This window comes from Polyodon spathula, chromosome 1 (assembly GCF_017654505.1).
Source record: "Polyodon spathula isolate WHYD16114869_AA chromosome 1, ASM1765450v1, whole genome shotgun sequence".
Lineage (NCBI taxonomy): Eukaryota > Metazoa > Chordata > Actinopteri > Acipenseriformes > Polyodontidae > Polyodon > Polyodon spathula.
The window spans coordinates 2,287,427-2,302,807 of NC_054534.1; the positions used below are offsets into that span (position 1 = coordinate 2,287,427).

Consider the following 15,381-nt stretch of genomic DNA (forward strand, 5'->3'; position numbering starts at 1 on the left):
TGAACAAAATGACCTAGAAAACTAGAATGTCTGTGCATTTTTATTCTTTACAGAAAAACATTCAGTAGTCATAACTCGGTTTTAAAAGAGAGGAGTCTGTTCCAATGATCTAAACAGTGGCGTTACTGCACTTCTGTTGCCATTGACTGAACTGACTGCAAAGGCCACTACCGAGCAGCAGACACATACTTCATAAAATAAACCACGAACATTCAAAATAGATGTCACATGCTTACTGGTGTTAAATCTGTGAGGTACGGTGGAAGAGTCAATGTATTTAACAGAACAAAATAAAACTAGTGCCTTTCATAAAAATACCTAAAGATGCTTGTGACAGGCCCTGCTCATGTAAATTGTGTGTGTATGTGTGTATATATTGTCTGTAAATTTGTATTTAAATTTGGCAGGGGTGGGGTTAATCCCATCCCTGCCAGATCCACGTGGGGAATGTGGCTGGGTCTGGATTGAATCCTTGATCATCAATCAAGTCCCAGCCACATGGTATAAAGGAAGCCAAAATCTTTTGTTTGAAGAGGAGAGTTCAGTGAAGGCTAATGCCCAGCCTAAAGGTGACTAATTTTTTTGTGCAGGTCTTGTGTTAACCCTTTTATTTTTGGCCACTGTGCTGTTTGTTTGTTTTTGTCCTCCTTGCACCATCACACTCACCACTCTGATCTCCTGTATTGTGTGCTTCCTGCCTCCCTGCGCTATCACACTCTCCACTCTGATCTGTACTGTGTGCTTCCTGCCTCCCTGCGCTATCACACTCTCCACTCTGATCTGTACTGTGTGCTTCCTGCCTCCCTGTGCTATCACACTCCACTCTGATCTGTATTGTGTGCTTCCTGCCTCCCTGTGCTATCACACTCTCCACTCTGATCTGTATTGTGTGCTTCCTGCCTCCCTGCGCTATCACACTCTCCACTCTGATCTGTATTGTGTGCTTCCTGCCTCCTTGCGCTATCACACTCTCCACTCTGATCTGTATTGTGTGCTTCCTGCCTCCTTGCGCTATCACACTCTCCACTCTGATCTGTATTGTGTGCTTCCTGCCTCCTTGCGCTATCACACTCTCCACTCTGATCTGTATTGTGTGCTTCCTGCCTCCTTGCGCTATCACACTCTCCACTCTGATCTGTATTGTGTGCTTCCTGCCTCCTTGCGCTATCTATCACATTGTGTGCTTCCCACTACCCTACAAGATTTAACTTTCTAAAACCTTCCCAGGACAAAAAAACTGCATGCTGCTGCTTTGGTACATTTAGTTCTAAAAACACCTTTAATAGCAGCCAAATACTTATTTTCATTGTGTTTCTATGTAAACATCATGAATTACGAACTCAGTCATTTAGAACATTGATGCAGGTCCCTCTCCAAGATTCAGTTAAAAGGGGCCTGCAGTTGTTTCTCCAAGCAGGGTTACAGGACAGGGAAAAACACAGAGGAGTTGCTGGGTTTAATAAGGGAAGCTGTCCCAATCCCCTCCACTCTGACTGATAACAACAAGGGTGCCAAAGACTAACAGATGTCCCTTTACTCTGTGTTTTTGCTTACAGGCAAGAACTGCTACTGAATGCAGATTCTGAGCATTCTACAATGCTCAACTGGTGTGCACTGATGAAAATCAATAGTAACAGAAACAAACAACACACACACACACACACTAATAATGCAGCATGGTTTATTTTTATCTTGACAATTTATTTTAATCTGTCAAAACATGCAAACACTTTGGACAGACTCCAGGGCAGACAGACAGCTGTTCATTAGTAAACACATTAATAATTTCTAAAGTGACGCATATATGAACGATGATGTAATGGTGAATTTAGACACCCACTTTATGTCTTCTAATCAATCATTGGTTGCTTACCAAATGACTGACACCTCCATAGGCTTCAACAACCAATCAGGGATGGTTTTATAACCAAAGTAAAGTTTGACAGACAGAAAGTTAAACTAAAGAGTGAGTTTTAGTTTTTTGTTTTCTGTTGGGAGATTTGGCGATCACAAGTACAAGCTTACCCGAAAATATACTAAATTGTCCAAAATGTTCAGAAAGCCAAAACGAAATGAACAAAATATTAACTGTAGTGAAATATTCATAGGATAAACTTCATGGATGACTCTCCAATCAAAATGCATTTCACTAAAGCCCCAAACCAATAGAGATACCTTTTATTATGAGGTGCAACATTTCAGTTCTCAGGTTTCGGTTTTCATTACCGTATTCCATGATTTTAAAAGCGCAGCATTATCAGAGAGCATTCTAAACTGGGATTTACAGACAGTACACACACACACGCACGCATATCATCAAGGGAGAATAAAATGCTTGATGGACAGGGGCCTTGCATTGAGCAGTACTTTTTACGAAGTCAGTCAAATGAAATCCAGTGACAGGAAGCAAACCACAGTTTGCAGGATATCAGCACCCCTGTCACAGATGAGAGGAGGACTTGCATAAACCCATCTAGTGATGAACCTAATGATCCTTATGAACCCGGTTAGATGAACCAGCGTAAGAGAGAAAAGAACTTTAACTCCAACCTTGTGTCTGTTGAATGGCCAAGAGCTTCTCAGAAAACAGTGTGGGACACAGTAAACACAGATCTCTGTTTTGCGTTGGAAAAGTTAGGTGGAACAGTCAAAAAGAAGCTGGGTAAATTTGGGGATACCATCTATGCATATGGAAGTGTGAGGTTTGGAGTAAGAAAGGAGAAAGTACAAACTACTCATGTAAAATCTAGACGATAGCAGGAGATTGAACGCTTAGTCAGAGAAAGGAGGCAGTTGAGGAAGCAATGGGGGAGAGCAGAACAAAGTCAGGAGGAGACACTCAATCTGTAACAAAGGGTCATAAAAAATAAGCTTGCAGAGCTGCACGCCTATGGAAACACTGCAAAAAGAAGAAGCGTGGAAGTACTAACTTTTATAAAAGACCCATTCAAATCTGCAAAGAAGTTATTCATCAGGGAGAATAATGGCACACTAAAACACAACTAACTCTGAACTCAGATTCAAAAAAGGCAGGAGCCTATGTTGATTCATTCAGACATCCCACCTATCAATCCACCAGAATACCAAATGGAGGACTGTGCACCCAAGTGGAAAGAAGTAGAGCAAGCTGTGAAAAAAGCAAGGGCATCATCATCTCCAGGGCCTAATGGAGTTCCATACAGAGTGTACAAGAGTGCCCCTGGAGTTCTACGAATCCTGTGGAAATTGATGAAAGTGGCATGGGAAAAACAGGTTGTACCAAGAGCATGGCACCAAGCAGATGGAGTCTTTATACCCAAAGAAAAAAATTCTACGAGGATCTGTCAATTTTGCCCTATTTCCCTGTTAAACATGGAAGGCAAGATTTTCTTCAGCATTGTTGCTCAAAGATTGTCATCTTACCTATTGATGAACTGCTTCATTGACACTTCAGTACAGAAAGTCGGTATTCCAGGTTTCCCAGGATGCTTAGAGCACATCAGTGTGATCTGGCAACAAATTTCAAACAGCTATAAAGGAGAGGAAGGAGCTCCATGTGACATTCCTGGATTTAGCTAATGCATACAGTTCAGTACCACATGAACTTCTTTGGGCAGCATTTGATTTTTTCAGCGTACCGATGACAATAACAAACTTAATGAAAACCTATTTCGGAGATTTTCAATTTAGTTTTTCAACTTCAGAATTCAACACTACATGGCAATGTGTAGAAACTGGAATAATGGCAGTATGCACCATTTCTCCACTGGCTTTTACCATGGCAATGGAAGAATTATTAGGGTGTCAAAATGGGTAGCGGGAGGAGAGCGCTTGGCTTCTGAAATGCGACTGTCACCAATTAGAGCACACATGGATGACATGACAGTCATCCATGTATGCTTGTTGCTGTATATTGTCAAGGCTGTTGTGTTGAAGAGCGTAGACAGCAGCGGTTTATCAGGCAAACTAAAACTCCGGTGCTTTCAGTTTGATCTACTGCCAAGACTTCTGTGGCCACTCACTGTGTATGAGGTTTCCTTGACAACAGTAGAGAAGCTGGAAGTGTTAATCAGTTCATATGTCACTGGTAGTCACATGACGAATGTGTGAGGGAGTGTGGCAAAGTGGTTAACAGTGTGCGGGTGCAGGAGTGATGCAGTGATCAATAACAGACAGACAACGATAATCCAGGTGCAATGGTCTTTTATTTATAATTTAAAGTCTGATGACAAACTGTAACTGTAAATATAATAATATAATAATAACAAGGCTGTGTACTACACTGTTTAACCGAGGGGTTCAGTCCCGAAACAATTTTTAATAATCTTTAATTCACCCACAATATACAAACACAGTCACCAGTCCAAAGTGAGGGCTGTAGTGCTCGTGGTGCAAATACAATTTATCGTGAAACAAGTGCGGTGCTGTCCGGGTTTTGTGCTGGCCTGTAGTGACAGCTCCGGATCATGTTAGCCGTCTAATAATAACAAACAAGCATAATTAGACACTACACTCATGATAGACAATACGGTTCTCCTTCTGGTTCAGCGTAACCATAACAAAGTACGTCCACTTGCTCACACTGCCTGCCCATTCAACCTGCTGATGCTGAAAAACTGACATCGTGTTGTCTTTTCTTTCCCAGTCCTGTAAAGCCGGCGCACGTGTCAATGAAATACTGCTGTATGCAGCTGAAAAAACATGGCAGTGTGCCCTCACTGCAGAGCTGTGTACATGCACGGAATGTGGCCTTGTCAAAACAACCAACATTCCCATTGACAGAGACAACCAATATATCAAGCATCAAACACACAGACTCTGGACGGCTCCCTTGGAAATCTTTCATTTCTCAAAGCCGTCTTCTATTAGTTGTTGCGGTCTTACTTCTTGTTTGCTTTTTCACTCCTCCCCCCTGCTGCTCCTGTGCAGCTCAGTGTTCTTTAAGAAACTCTCTACTTATTGGACTTCTGCAGATGGGCTCATCATTTTGCACCCTACTGCATTAAAAAAAAAAAAAAAAAAAGTTCTCTCCAGGTTCTACCCATTTAAGGCAGTGCAGTTATCCACAAGGACCAGCACACTGCATGCCTAAGAAGAAACAGCCTGATTACAATACAGATCTCTGAGGTGCAATATGTTTTAACCACCCCTCTGCCTCTGGTGTGAAACAGCGCTGGGTTCTCTTACCGTGTTCTGGCCATGACGTTGTTCTTCTTGGGCTGCTGATTGACTGGGCTTCCCACGTTTCCATTCTTCAGGGACCCCTTTCTGGCCAGCTCTCTCTGTTTCTCTGAAACCACAGAACAAACACCAGCGTTACAGCGGGGGGTATATTGATATTAACATACTGGAAATATACAGTACTGTTATAGAGGTGTGTATTATTTGTATTGTGATACATGCCAAAAGCACAGCTTTTACACAGCTACTTGTAAGCACTGTGGAGAATGGTGCGAGGCACGAACCAGAAACCCTTTCCCCAATATTGTGGTCAACGAGTAAACCACAGAATTAGGCTGTTCCCCAAAACTGAGTTATCATCAATTCTCTCAATCTGCCTTTACATGACTCTGAGCTAGTCCTGAGAATCCTTTGTGCTGGACAGCCTTCCTCATACCATTCAAATCATGTGACAATGTGCCTTTTCAACACTGCTAGCCCCAGTGACTCTGCATTCATAGACCAAGACAGTGGGTGGGACTGGTAGAGTTACTAGGTCACATTGTCACATGATTCAAGTGGAATAAGCAAGGCTGTTCAGTTCCAGTGCTTATGATTCTCCACACAAGCTCAAAGGCAGGTAAAGGATTTATAGTAAAATTGTAATAACCCCAAGAACCCCTCCGAATGATTGCTAACTACATACAACAGTAAGATGAGTATAAAAACAATGAATGTGAAGCAACTCACTCTTTATCTTTCCCAAACAAAGCTAACAACAAACTAGCAGTGAGACGCAGACATAGTAACTGCTGTTTTCCCATCCATTGCAAAGCTTGCAAAGTATTTCTCAAGACACCACTCACTTCTGATATTCACTGAGAAAACAAACTTGCATATCACTTGTGATGAAAGCCGAATTCCCCGATACTGGAAAGAAACCACAGCATGCAATAAAACCTGTGCAGCACTGTACAGCGATTGCATCTCAGAGAGTGTAAGGCTTTGGTCGTAATGCTGCCCTAAGAAAGCAGAGTTCGGTAAACATTATCATTGTGTGTCTGGCACAGCTTACTGCCTCAACTTGAACAAATGTACCATATACACAATAACACAAGTCACAGAGACACATTTCAGAGCCAGATCAAACACTTGTTGCTGTATGTTGTCAAGGCTGTTGTGTTGACAGCTGGGAGAGGCTCAGTCCTCATTACTGAGTGGGGTGACACCAGTAAACAGCTTGAATGCCTGCCAGCCCAGGCAGGAAGAAGGGATCTGGGAAACAAGTACCATGGGGCGTCTCCTTCACCCTGTGTATGAAAAGCAGCGTCTCTCACTGCCCTGCTGTGTGCGAGGAAACACAGGCTTCACCAGGCAAACTGCACGGAAGATAAAACAAGCGATGCAGCTACTTCAATGACAAGTGGCTATTACTGTTCACTACAGTCCAGGCTCTATCTGTAAAGCTTTAGCTTAGTTCCTTCAAGTCTGTTTTGATCAAAAAAAATGCAGTTTGATACTCTAGACTGCTGTCACTGATCACTTGATGCAGTTACACACACAGCAGCCCATATGGACCATCACATGCAGCGCGATACATATTGTTATCACAACCTGCATATCGTGATATATATCGGATGGGGACCTGTGTACCGTGATCTGAATCATGCTCAGTGTATCGTTACACCCCTAATAGTCAAAGCCTCACTTTTCATACAGCACATACTAAACTCACCCATGTGCTGCTCTCCAGTATACACGGGGCTTTGCTTTGCATGCATGTTCTATACCAGGTATCTCTTGTTTATTGTCTGAAGTGTACTACCATGTTAGTCCAAGGCTCAACTCTAATTGCTCCAGTAAACACAAATAAGCAATCCTGTGACCCGCAACACTGATGCAGTTGAGCTGTGGTAGAGTGTTTTACTGTCTGCCAATGAGAAGTGGGAACACTGTTGGGTGTTTGACTCTGTGCTCTACATGCAAAGCAGAGTCCCCAGCATAAATATATTTATTACTCATTAAGAAGTTATGAAAGAAACCCACTTTTATTCCTTGGAGAAATTAGAGTTCCGTGATAAAACTGAAAGCATAAAGCATAAGGAATTCTAAATTCTCTCCTTATAAAAGTTTACCAGTAAATTTGCACAGTAATTCTGCATGTATTCTGTACTTTTCCCATGGTTACAGCATACAGTATTTTGCATTTACCATAGCTTACTATGTTTTTTAAAATATTCTTTACCTTACCTCTCTGGGCTTTACAATACTTACTTGCTTTGCCACACTTTATTACATTCTGCTATACTTTTATTACAGGGGTGGAAATGGGACTCCTATTGCATAGCGGTTTGATCCATTCCTGGTTTTACTATGAGTTTAATAAGACACACCTGAACTTGTTACCTATACAATGTGCGTAATCAAGCTCATAGTAAAACTTGGAATGAGTGAAATTACTATGCAACAAGTCTTATTCCCATCCCTGTACCATGAGGAACTTTTACAAGGGCCGGGTCAGGCTATCAAATTGCTTTCCAATTCAATGTTGGTTTCTGACTTACACCATTTTTTGCCTAAAACAAAGCTGTAGGATTAACGTGCAGAACAAACATTCTGATAAAAAGTATACGCACTGCCGATTCTTGTTGGAGACCTAGTTATTAGACAGTGTCAGCGTCACATTTTTTTTGGAAGACAGAATATTGGTTTGGGTTTTAGAACTCTAAATATTTTTTTATTTTTTTATTGAAATTACTTTTCAGTATCTGACTACTGGAAAGTCCAAGCCTTTTTGATGACCACACTTCTGGAGGATATTATTATTATTATTATTATTATTATTATTATTATTATTATTATTATTATTATTATTATTATTTTCTTAGAAGATGCCCTTATTCAGGGCGACTTACAGTTGTTACAAAGCATCACATTACAGATAAGACCAGTTATAAAATACAATAAAATCAGTAGAAAATAAGAGCAAATTCAAAAGAGAATATAAACACAGTAAATGATTACGTTTGAGAGAGAATACGACTAAGAGCAGTTGAATTTAATATTTGGTTATAAAAGTAAATTCCATTAAGAGCAAGTAGTGAGTACAATAAATGGATAAGAATGATTTCAAATAAGAGCAAATTACAAAAACACGTGAATATGTGAATGTATCTGTACTCTGAGTGCAGATCCATAGATCTACAGCCAAGCTTGGCTGTTTAATAATTAACCAGAATGCCACTGACTCAATATGCAATTACAACATAATACAAAAACATATGGGCAGCCTCATAATGTTAGTTTATAGTGTATGGATTTTCTAAACATATATTAGTAGTAAACTGAATTGAGGCTTTTACACGTGTCTCTTACACTGTACCAGAGTATGCAGTGTATTAAAATGTTTTTTTTTTTTTACTCGTTTGGTTGTTAGTAGCTTATTGATCCCAGAATCTCATCAAGCAGCTTTTTGAAGGATCCCAGGGTGTCAGCTTGACCAACATTACTGAGGAGTTGGTTCCAGTCTCCCACAATTCTCTGTGTAAAAAAAGTGCCTCCTATTTTCTGTTTTGAATGCTCCTTTATCTAATCTCCATTTGTGACTCCCGGGCCTTGTTTCTTTTTTCAGGTCAAAAAGGTCCCCTTGTGGACACTGTCAACACCTTTCAGAGGTGACGATGTGCGTCAGGTGCTGCTCTAGTTCTACACACAATAAGCTGTGTGAGAGCTGTGCTATTCAGGAGTGAATAGTGACTCCACAAGCTGCAGGATCGTGGGTGCCTGTGCGATCCGCTTGTCTCTAAACAGAGTGCCTTGAGCAGCGTGGTCATCGTGACACGTCTCTCAGGAGTCCCTCGAATGGCAACATTTGCAGGAAACCAGCACAACTCTGGGCGTGATGATCTTTCCATACTGCCAAATACATACAAAATATCATATAGGGAAGATGCTGTGTGGTAGAAGCTGGCATCAACCGAGGAGGACGCACTGACCTTGAAAATGAAATCAGATTGTATCTTACACAGCACTCAATGCCATAGTATCATTTCTTTCTATAGTTAAATCAGAAGAATTAAACAGTACAGACAATTTCAATGTGATGAAATTTCCATCTGTTACAAACGATGCAAGATTACTATTCTGTTTTACTCTTGTTCAGATAAAATCACCTATCTCAAGCCCTGTCACTGAGGTCAGATGGTACCACTGACAACCCCTTCACATACAGTACAGCACAGCATGCTGATAGCAGTGTTCCAGCACACAGTGCCTCGCTAGGCGCATGCTTGTGACCTCCACAGCAGTGGTTAGTATTCCAGCAGTGACTGGTGAGTAACAAGCTCTGTCAACTCTGAAAGGATGGCTTTTTATTCCCAGCATTGCAGTAACATGCACTTCAGATCTTGGTGCTGTGTGTGCTGCATCAGAACTGTGTTCAAGTGCCAGCTCTACATTGCTGCCATTTATTCAGAAACAGTTTCTCAAACACAGCCAGACACAGAGACAGTATTTCTGATTGCGGCTCCTCAGCTGCTAATAGCAGGGTGGCATGTTCCCAAACAGCACCACTATAAGCTTACATCGACCCTTCTCTATCAGACCCGAGTTCACACTCAGTAATCTTGGGTAACGTTATCCTAGTTAAGGTGACAGAAGATTAACTGAGTCTGTAAAACCAGCCAATTCTAAAAGGAAAACTTCCATAGGACTAAACATCATGGAGCTGTCCTGTTGGAAATGTGTTGAGGTGCATGGTGCAGACTCACATCATGCAGCTGTCCTGTTGGCAATGTGTTGAGGTGCATGGTGCAGTCTCACCTCATGCAGCTGTCCTGTTGGAAATGTGTTGAGGTGCATGGTGCAGACTCACATCATGCAGCTGTCCTGTTGGAAATGTGTTGAGGTGCATGGTGCAGACTCACATCATGCAGCTGTCCTGTTGGCAATGTGCTGAGGTGCATGGTGCAGTCTCACCTCATGCAGCTGTCCTGTTGGAAATGTGTTGAGGTGCATGGTGCAGTCTCACATCATGCAGCTGTCCTGTTGGAAATGTGTTGAGGTGCATGGTGCAGACTCACATCATGCAGCTGTCCTGTTGGAAATGTGTTGAGGTGCATGGTGCAGTCTCACATCATGCAGCTGTCCTGTTGGAAATGTGTTGAGGTGCATGGTGCAGTCTCACATCATGCAGCTGTCCTGTTGGCAATGTGTTGAGGTGCATGGTGCAGTCTCACATCATGCAGCTGTCCTGTTGGAAATGTGCTGAGGTGCATGGTGCAGACTCACATCATGCAGCTGTCCTGTTGGAAATGTGCTGAGGTGCATGGTGCAGTCTCACATCATGCAGCTGTCCTGTTGGAAATGTGTTGAGGTGCATGGTGCAGACTCACATCATGCAGCTGTCCTGTTGGAAATGTGCTGAGGTGCATGGTGCAGTCTCACATCATGCAGCTGTCCTGTTGGAAATGTGTTGAGGTGCATGGTGCAGACTCACATCACAGCTGTCCTGTTGGAAATGTGCTGAGGTGCATGGTGCAGTCTCACATCATGCAGCTGTCCTGTTGGAAATGTGTTGAGGTGCATGGTGCAGACTCACATCATGCAGCTGTCCTGTTGGAAATGTGCTGAGGTGCATGGTGCAGTCTCACCTCATGCAGCTGTCCTGTTGGAAATGTGTTGAGGTGCATGGTGCAGACTCACATCATGCAGCTGTCCTGTTGGCAATGTGTTGAGGTGCATGGTGCAGTCTCACATCATGCAGCTGTCCTGTTGGCAATGTGTTGAGGTGCATGGTGCAGTCTCACATCATGCAGCTGTCCTGTTGGAAATGTGCTGAGGTGCATGGTGCAGTCTCACATCATGCAGCTGTCCTGTTGGAAATGTGTTGAGGTGCATGGTGCAGTCTCACATCATGCAGCTGTCCTGTTGGCAATGTGTTGAGGTGCATGGTGCAGACTTACCTATTTTCATCTGCAGTGGGGAGGGCTTGTAATTTATGGCCACGGTCTCCCCCTCTCGTGTGTCTGAATCACCCTCAGAGACGGAAGAGGCTGAGTGTCCTGTTGGGGGGGGGGGGGGGGGGGGGGGGGGGTTTCACACAAAGTGAATTCACAATAATATAATTTCTCAGGCCTGGTTTCAATGGTACAGTAAACTCACTGAATACTGTAGTCACTTCAGTACCTTAAACAGAGGTGTTTTGAAACAAGTGCAAAGACACATTTCTGAAAAGAAAAACATATACTGAGGAGCTGGGGGGGGTTATGAGAAAGGACGGGCTGGAGGAAACATGCTGGAGTATCCGACAAGTGCAAAGTAAATTCATGCAGGCAAAAGTGTGTGTTTCTTAAGTGTTATTATATCAAGAGTCCGGACCAAAGTTACATGGTCATTTGAGTGACTTATGCATCAGTGAAGTCATGGAATTGTGTTTTCAACACAAAACTTTGTTCAACGTTTCTGTGTAAAGACTTTCTTTTTGTATATTGACATCAAAAGAAACTTGTCACTTATATTTGGATAAAATTCACTAGATGTGATTGAAAAATGACAAACTCCGTTTTAGAGCAGGTGCAGTGGCTTTTTATTGTGCAGATTAACAACTGACATCACGAAGATGCTGCAGATTGATCTGTCGATCTTGGGTAGGTGTTGTGACTCTTGGTCTCCCAGTTCGTGGGCTGAGGGTCTGGTTATACCGTCTTGCCAGGTTTTAAATTGCTGGCTGTGAGCACCCAAGACGGCGAGCCACAGTACTCTGCCCTAGTCCAGCCTCCAACATGCCGATTGCATAAAGGCGCTGCTCTCTTGACAGATGTGGCATATTATTATTTTTTTCTGTAAATTTCTTTATTGCTTTTATTCAAGCTTGCAGTTCAATAGCTAAAATCACTCAATTTCCAGTGTCCAATCAACTGTCTAATTAGATCATTAAGTGCACATGCTTCAGTCACAGTCACTCAAGGGTGTCATGGTCAAGGATGAATGATTGAGTTATTAAAAAGAAACCAAAACATTTTGTCAAGGTCCATCATTTATATACCTTATTTTTTTCCTAAAATAAATGTGTTATAATAGTGTTATGTTTATTTTGATGGCTGGTATATATGTTGACAGTATCGCTACCTACAGTACACAGGGAAAGGAGGATAAAGAAGGGAATGCATCTGCTCTGTGACTGGCTCCTTTGTTCAGTGGTTAAGACACAGGGCAGGGAAGGACTAGGTACCGAGTTTGCGTCCCGGTCTCAGGCTGTGAATTCGGGGTGCTTTGTCCTGCTGGTCACACTTTGGAGTTTAGAACAATAGCGTTATAAGTTCACTTCAACACCAGTAAAACTACTTTTATTAGTTTTAGAAAACTTAACTTTTCACTGAATGTGTAAATTAGAAGAAAGCATGTTTAATCAGACAGATCTGCTTTGCTTGTTTGTGGATGCTGAGTGAATAACAAACACTGCTGTTCACTCCAGAGCAAGGTCCGTGCAATCAAGGGATTAAAAGAACACTCAATACTTCACCTTGAAGAAGCATTGCTCTCTGTTTCAACTCACAAGTGAAGGGCATTCTGGCTTCAACGCTTGCACCTAGAGGACATTTCACTGTGATTTAAAAACTCACCAAAAGCATTGTTTTTCTAGAAGCTGCTGCTGCAGATTGTTAATTTTGTCATGACAGAGAGCCAAACACATCTAACTCAATGAGGAAATAAAGAAATAAATCTTGATGAACCGGTCTTGCGATGATCTACGCAGTTGAAGGGGCTCGGAACTGTGCCCCTGCCGCCACACCAGATCAAACAATAAAGTGGTACCACTTGGAAACACTCAATCTGAAGCACTTCAATTTCAAGACGTGGTATTAAAGCTGGATTTATACACAGTCAAGTGCCAGCCGCCATACTGCTACTGCACCTTTACTTATTTATTCAGAGACAGTTTCTCAATAGCAGCCAAACTGAGAGGCAGTACTTAGTAAAGTGGCTCCTGCAGCTGCTACAGTACAAGCACAGTACCATGTTTCTCAACTAGCATCACAGCAAGCTTATCCGTATAAAAGTTTACCACAGTATTTTACAGTTTTACCATGCTTTTCCCATGGTTATACTATGGATTTACCATAGTTTACCCTGGATTGCCATATTTATGAATACACTTTATACCGTGCTGTTCTTTACAATGCTTACCATTGCTTTACCATGCCTTCACTTTGCTATGTTTTTACTATAGTAAACTTTTATAAGGGTAAAGTGTCCCTTCTACTGTAGATCACTTATCTGTAACTGAAACGGTTTATGAAGTATTAGCAGTGGCGGCAACAATGAGATTAGTAAAACACACAGGAATGTATAAAAGCCAGTTCTCTAAAACGCTGGTTTAGTTTTTTTGTTGTTACTGAAGACTCTTCTACGTCACTCAGAGTCAGAAAGTCAGTGGCTGAACTGACACTAAATCAGAAGTCCCGCTCTGCAGCTCTAACATGGAGGGCAGCGCTCTCGTCTACACATGAATCTACAAACGAAACAGTATGTCAATACCAGCACGTTGCTCTCTGAGCTTTCACACAGTCCTGCTGGAGATCTGCATTGTGAGGACGGGGTTCATTCAGAGCCTCATATAGATAATTACACACCACTTCACTGCAGGAGTCTTCAAACCAACTGTATTTCACCAATAACTCGCTATTGAGGTGAGAATATAATAAAACAGCAAGCATCTGACAAGAATAGGACATTTCCCAAGCAGGTACAAAAGCATAAAACTCATTGTTGTCATTGTATTATTTCTTTATTTATTTTTGTAAAAGATGAGTTGATAGTGCTAAACAGGCTCTGAACTGAACACTGATTGTGAGAAAGCGTTACCTTTATTTGGAATATCTGCTGAACACTGATTGTGAGAGAGCGTTACCTTTATTTGGAATATCTGCTGAACACTGATTGTGAGAGAGCGTTATCTTTATTTGGAATATCTGCTGAACACTGATTGTGAGAGAGCGTTATCTATATTTGGAATACCTGCTGGGAATGGAAGGTTTATTTTCTTATCAGACAACACAAGAAATGCAGAGGGACTCAGCAGGGCAGCGTTGCTGCAGGGACATATCCCATCTCTCATAAGGGCATGAATTGAATTAGCCAGACTGAATTAAAACGTTAATTATGGAACTATTTAGGCAATAGAACCTTGACTAGAGGGCATTACATTATAGTAAGAGCAGACAAGGTCAACTACAAAGTTAGTGCAAGATAATCAGAGTTTAATGTGATTAGAAACTGTTAAACAGTGCCTTTAGCGTTATGGCAAACATTTTAAATCTCCAATTTACAAATTGATTTGCCTTTTCAATGTTTTGCTTTCCTCCTGAGTGTTCCGTGGTCTGGGATGGATGCCTGTAGTTGAATAAGAAGAAGGGAATATAAAACTTGAATTGTATTTTGACAGATAATCCCTCTCCATCTTTGATCCTCCCAACCGTGTGCAAACCTCCTCTAGGGATAAACTCATCCTTAACTGAGCAGCGCATCCCATAATTTGTTTGCCAGCTGATAAGAAATATGCAGCGCTTTTCAAAACCCTCCATGTCAATACTCTTTCTAATATTAGTTGAGCTGCAGAGTTCCTCTTCCTATCCAAATACTCAATTTACTCTCTGAAATGGGAACTTACAACCTGTGATATCATAAGGAAAACACATTTGCGATTTGCGTTTCAAACATTCCAAACATACAAGTTTAAACGCCTTAAAAAGTGGAGAAGAATGGAGAGCAGCACTGCCTATTACTAGAGCCCCATACAGACTGGAAAGCAGCACTGCCTATTACTAGAGCCCCATACAGACTGGAAAGCAGCACTGCCTATTACTAGAGCCCCATACAGACTGGAAAGCAGCACTGCCTATTACTAGAGCCCCATACAGACTGGAAAGCAGCACTGCCTATTACTAGAGCCCCATACAGACTGGAAAGCAGCACTGCCTATTACTAGAGCCCCATACAGACTGGAAAGCAGCACTGCCTATTACTAGAGCCCCATACAGACTGGAAAGCAGCACTGCCTATTACTAGAGTCCCATACAGACTGGAGAGCAGCACTGCCTATTACTAGAGTCCCATACAGACTGGAGAGCAGTACTGCCTATTACTAGAGTCCCATACAGACTAGAGAGCAGCACTGCCTATTACTAGAGCCCCATACAGACTGGAAAGCAGCACTGCCTATTACTAGAGTCCCATACAGAC

The 15,381-nt window shown here is 42.1% G+C and overlaps 1 protein-coding gene across 1 annotated transcript in view; it reads right to left on the reverse strand.

The window, feature by feature from the left end:
- LOC121303648 (protein FAM219A-like) overlaps nucleotides 1-15,381 on the reverse strand; it is a 35,304-nt gene that overhangs the window by 11,932 nt on the left and 7,991 nt on the right. Inside the window, exons 2-4 of the mRNA XM_041234460.1 lie at nucleotides 12,371-12,428; nucleotides 11,103-11,201; nucleotides 5,167-5,269 (exon numbers count right to left, since the gene is read on the reverse strand). Of these exons, the coding sequence (XP_041090394.1) occupies nucleotides 5,167-5,269; nucleotides 11,103-11,201; nucleotides 12,371-12,428 (260 nt within the window). The remainder of the gene's footprint in view (nucleotides 1-5,166; nucleotides 5,270-11,102; nucleotides 11,202-12,370; nucleotides 12,429-15,381) is intronic.